The 6,000-nt window shown below is 36.6% G+C and overlaps 1 protein-coding gene across 1 annotated transcript in view; it reads left to right on the top strand.

Annotated features, from left to right (window-relative positions):
- LOC111060169 (solute carrier family 25 member 46) overlaps positions 1-6,000 on the top strand; it is a 29,868-nt gene continuing 23,868 nt past the window's right edge. Inside the window, exons 1-2 of the mRNA XM_039435635.1 lie at positions 1-523; positions 1,394-1,497. Coding sequence (XP_039291569.1) covers positions 268-523; positions 1,394-1,497 — 360 coding nt within the window. The 5' untranslated portion in view covers positions 1-267. The remainder of the gene's footprint in view (positions 524-1,393; positions 1,498-6,000) is intronic.

Genomic DNA, 6,000 nt, shown 5'->3' with positions numbered 1-6,000 from the left:
GCAGCTTGTCATTTTTATCTCTACTCTAGGTTATATTTTGTCTAAACAACATTTTGTATTTCATTAGCAATTTTCGTTGTTTCACTGACCTACTATACAACCGGGAGTTAATTTTAGTGGTCTAGAAAATCTGTTGTACCTTTGTAAGTCTTAAAATACATTTTTTAATTTGTTTTCAAAAGTGAAGGTTAGAATGTCATCTGTGTTGTTACGCCGAATTATCTGATGTTTTACCTGTAATTTAAAAACGTTTGGTCTTCCGATAGCATGGCTGGAATGGAAGATTATTTTGGACCTCGGAGAAAGGCAGATATGTTTGATGAATTAGAAAATGGACAGGATTTGAGGGGTGCTGTTCCAAGACGTCCAAATGATTTGAAAGGATTGCAAAGTCAAAGACCTTACTTTGCCAGCGAAATGGATTATCAAGGAGTAAAAACAGCTCCCAGGCCTTATAATATAAATATTGATAGAGATTTAACTATAAGGCCGGCAAATATTCAAACGCCTATAGATGATGATGGTGAGTTTTAGTTTTATTCTTCATTTTTAATTACTGTACGGTAATTTATTCTTCCTAGAGATACCTTGAAAAGTGACCATTTCTGCACTGATTGCAGGCCGCAAAGAATCACTTTTCCGCACTAGTGCGCAAAGTGAGTACTTTGCGTACTCCAGATTTGCAGCATGACAACGCAAAATAGTTAATAGGTTATATGGAGCACCAGTGCAGGAAAATCAAAATTAAGTTGGTAATACTCATATGAGGCCCACGTTATAATGGCAGTGGAGAACAGCGTTGCCTTGCCATTATGCAAGTCATTTCTAGGCAAGACATTATCATAGTCATTTCTAGGCTTACATAAGATAAACCCCCTTCAAGCAGTCAGATAAATTTTCAATTGAATTACTAATCATTATAATTCAATTATTATTATTCAATTTTAAATAAATTGAGGTTTTTATTAATAATAAAATTACACAGAAAAACATTTGATGGATTTCAGGGAATTTTACCCATAATTACCCACTTTTCATATTCAATGGTAACTGTAGGAAAAATTTAATGTGAAATACGTGCGCAAAGTTCGTTTGCTGCACTCAAGAAACCATCATTCCGCACTCGCCTACGGCTCGTGCGTAAACGTTTCTTTCGGTGCAGCAAACTGTCACTTTGCGCACTAATTGCACAAATAACTATTTCAATTCCATTAAATTGATTAGAGATATCAATAATTATCTAGACATTTTTAATCTACTCAGGGGTGCCCAAAATCTACTCCTCCCAACCCAATTGACGCACCGCTATTTTCACTCATGGACGCGCACTTGCAGCTAAAAGTGAAATATTGAAGAATAGAAATATATTTTATTAATTAAATTTATGTTTTAGATGCGGTTGGTCGAAAGTACATTACCACAGGAGTTGGTTTAGCGACCCTAATTACAGAAAATCTTCTGTGTCATCCATTTGTGGTGTTAAGACGACAGTGTCAGGTGAGCTATTGATACCTTGAATTCATAAATTTCCACTTTTATTCAATAGAAAATTTGATTCATTTTGCTTTGAAAGATGATCGATTTACTCTTCAGTATACTAAATCAGTTATGATTGAGTCTTGGAGCTGGACGGACGTCTACTACTGCCGCTCTCGTTATCTTTTGTGGTAAACGGTAGCGGTGAAAGTACAGATAAACCTGATCGTTATTGGCACCTACTGGTCTCCATATCCTAGGACAGAGGATGAATTCTTATCCAGACTTGGATGTCTACTTAAAAAATTCACTGGAAAGCGCTACAAAGTACATTTGAGGAGTTTGGTGCAAAAAAGACCTCAGTCACAAAACGTAGTTTTGAGAAAATTGCATGTAAATATTTTCTCATACTTTTTCTCAATATTATCACACCCAATCTCTAGAAGTGTTTATATCAATGAAAATTCAATATTTTCTCTTTATTTTGCTACTGAAATGATGAATAAATAGTTTTTCATTAGGCTAGCCTACTTTTATATTTATCATAGAAAATAAGTCCACTGAGGTCTTTTTTGCATTCATCAACAGTTTCAAGGCAGAAAGTCATGTCTCTCAAATATATTCAATACGTTTATTGAACTATTGTTTAGAATAATAAACTATTCAACTATTAAGATTGATACTCATAATAACCTGGAGCATAACCTAGCAAACCGTAGGTGCAGTGCTGCGATGCCATCAGAGTCAACGACTTGACGTTCAGCACTGATTATATGAAGAGTCTGCCAGCATGCTGACAGAAAATTCCGTATAACTTGGTCAGTTTTCGAGGTACAGCGATGAGATTTTGATGGCATGTGCTTGAAATGATGGAGAATGATTTTAACCGTTTGATGCAAAAACGACCTCAGCCGCCTGAGGTCGTTTTTGCACCCAGCTCCTCATTTGTCCCCGGTGACACCAACATAGATATTCAAAAACCAGAGAGCCAAATCTGCAAGGACCTCGAAAATATGTTGACTCAACATGGCTGCAAAATTTACAGGTTGCCAGCTGCAAGAATCACTCAAGACTCAACCACTAGCATTGATGGATGTTATCACAATATGAAAACAAAAGCAATAGAAACTAAAGCATATCCAAAACAAATTTCTGACCATCACATTATCATCTGCAAAATAACTGGTAAAGTGGAATATGAAACTGCTATATATAAACACACCCGAAACTTCTCGGCAGAAAATCTGAATCGCCTCAAGACATTCCTTCAACAAGCTGACTGGACAACGGTGACAAACTCTCCACAAGTTAATGACAAATATAATAACTTTGTGAAGATCATTCGGATAAGTATGGACAGCGTAATGCCTCGAGAATTGAAAAAGATTACTAGGCTACATCAGATAAAAATATCTTCTGGGATAATAACACAATGACACTGAGACAAAAATTGCACGAAGCAAATAATCAGTTTTTGACAACAGGCTCTCTGAAAGATAAAGAAGAGTTTTCTAGCATAAAAAAGGCTTACGACACAGAAGTAAGAGAAAAGAAATTGCTTCAGATAAGAAGTAGAATTGAACAGACAGACAACCTGTCTTCCAATCCTTTGGAAGATAATCAACAATGAAAGAAAAAAAAGCTAGGAGTACAAGACAACCTAGTGCTGAACTGGGAAAACGAAAAAATAACAAACTCCAAACTTATCAGTGACATCTTTAATACTCTGTTCACGCAACCACCTGCAAAGTTAAGCATGAATGATACAAATAGTGAGGATGACATGATTGATGCTCCACCATTCAGCGAATTCTCCACGGTTTCAGAATCAGACATTGACTGCCTTCTTGATAATCTAAAGCCAAGTAATTCAGCTGGATATGATGACATTACAGGAAAAATAATGAAATATTGCAAGAACGAGTTAAAAAAGCCACTCCTCGACATTGCTAACTCGTCTTTTAGACAAGCAAAATTTCCTTCATACATGAAAATGGCAAAGATCTATCCTAAACTGAAAGAAGGCGACAAAACTGATCCCAGAAATTACAGACCGATTGCTAACCTACCAACACCATTAAAAATAATTGAAAGGACAGCCTATAATCAACTTATAACCCATCTTGAAAAGAACAATCTACTTGTCAATCAACAGCATGGATTCAGAAAGAACCTCGGCACAATGACTGCAATATCAAATCTGCACAATGCGATTACAAAAATGTGGGAAGAACATAAAACCCCCTGTGGAGTCTTCATTGATCTACAAAAGGCATTTGATACTATAGACTTCAACAAATTAAAAAGCAAACTCAATAAACTAAAAATAGTAGGAAATGCACTTGCCTGGCTAGAAAATTACCTCACAAACCGGCAACAATATATGTTGAAGTAGAACACAAAGTCAATAGCAATGTAATAAACTATAGATCATCCATACAAACAGTCATTAGAGGCGTACCACAGGGATCGATATTGGGCCCCCTGCTATTTCTCATTTATATCAATGACTTTCCTAAGGAATTAGAGTCTGACAAACAATGCATTTTGTTTGCAGAAGACACAACAATACTTATGCAAGCAATGAAATGTCCAAAAAATAAGTAATCGACTCTGCATTTAATGAAATCAAAGGGATCTGCGATAAATTAAACCTCACCATCAACACTAAAAAAACAGTCTGTCTTACATTCTCAAATAGAAAACAACAGTACGAACCCCTGGATGGACAAATAATGGAGGCCGACACTACGAAACTCCTGGGAATTGTGGTGGACAAAAACCTAACATGGAAAAATCACATAGATCAACTGTGTAAAAGGCTGTCCTCGGCAGTGTATGTGATCCGCAGAATTCGCAATATAACAGATGAGAAGACAGCATTTACATCCTACCATGCCCTTTTTGCATCTCATCTCAAATATGGCATTGTCGCATGAGAATCAGCTACAATTGTTAATCTCAATAGAATACTGTGTGTACAAAAGAGAGCTATACGCACAATACTGAGAAGAAATCTGCTGGATCACTGCAAGAGCTTCTTTGTTCAACATTATATCCTGACAGTGATCTCGTTGTATATTATAGAGACAATACTATTGGTACCCTATGCTGAGACGTGAACCACATGCGCACAATACACGAGCCAGGAATAATATTGACCTTCCTCAACACCGCCTCACAAGGACTGCAAAATCACCAGCCTACACTGGAGCTTTTCTCTTAAATTTGCTGCCAGAATATATCAAAACCACAGCGACTACAATGGCATTCCAGAAAAATCTAAAGACGTACCTCATGGCAAGACCCTACTACACAATAGCGGAGTATGTTGAAGAACATACAACAGGACACCTGGACTAATCCAGAATACAATTCATGACGACTCCTCGGACATAGGACCGTTGGGAGGACCGAAGAAGTAAAAAAAGTAAGTAAGTACTATTTTCGATAAAAGTGTTCTGGTTACGGTGTGCATCAAAGTTCGTTCTAAAAATCTGTTTTGTTCAACGTTTCATTATTTCATGTCAGATAGCTGTAGCATCTGTCTGAAATCGCCTAAGACCGTCAAAGTAAAAGTGTCATGCTGCGACTGTAATAAAAACTTCCATGGAAAGTGCGTTGCCTATACGATGAGGATGTCAATTATTTAACGGAGCAGGGCGATGCAAACTGTGTTCCCAGCATCGTCGAAAGAGTATAAAACCAATAGAAAGGAGACTTTCTCTCCGTTAATTTAATATAAAATTATTACGCATTACGACGCCCCATGATTCTGAGAGAAGTGATATTCAAATGAAAAACAAATCTACGCGATGTTTCCAATTTTATCATAAAAGTTAAATTTCATTTTAATCCTTCAACTCTGAAACTTCTATAGCACTGCTTTAGGATATCGGGGATGATATTCTACATCCAATTCTGACGTTGAATTGGAAATTTGAGAAAGTTGCAATTTTACACGATTTGGAAACCCTGTACTTTCTTCGGATTGAGGGCCAAGTCTCAACTTATTTTACAAAAATTATAAACTCTTACCCCCTCCCTAAAAAAGTGACAGTTGAGTTTCATATGGTAGGTGTCAGGGGTTCATGTATAACTCGTCGTCTATACTAACATTTTATTCAGAGGGCAAACATAGTGGAGCGACGAAGATAGGCCTAGTAGCTTCAAGCTTCAGAGCGCTGCATGTTATTCAATGGTGGCGTATAGTGGAGCACTATCAATGTGCCCCACTATTCAAATACATGTATTTTATCCAACTCTCAAGCTTGAAGCTACTACCTTCGCCACTCCACTATGTTGCACCCTTATCAAGTTGCTTATTTACAGTTTACTTATTCATCAATTGATAGGCAGACAAAAGATATTTATTTTTAAAAAATGCAATTTACAAAATAAATGTCTTATGTACTGATTTTCAATATAAAACAATTACAAAGAATAAAAATCTGGTGTGGTGCACTCACACAACTTTCCTTGCTCATTAAACTGTAAGCCCTATTCTTAAAGGAGAATAATTTA

This window comes from Nilaparvata lugens, chromosome 9 (assembly GCF_014356525.2).
Source record: "Nilaparvata lugens isolate BPH chromosome 9, ASM1435652v1, whole genome shotgun sequence".
Lineage (NCBI taxonomy): Eukaryota > Metazoa > Arthropoda > Insecta > Hemiptera > Delphacidae > Nilaparvata > Nilaparvata lugens.
This window is presented reverse-complemented; position numbering and strand designations above follow the sequence as displayed.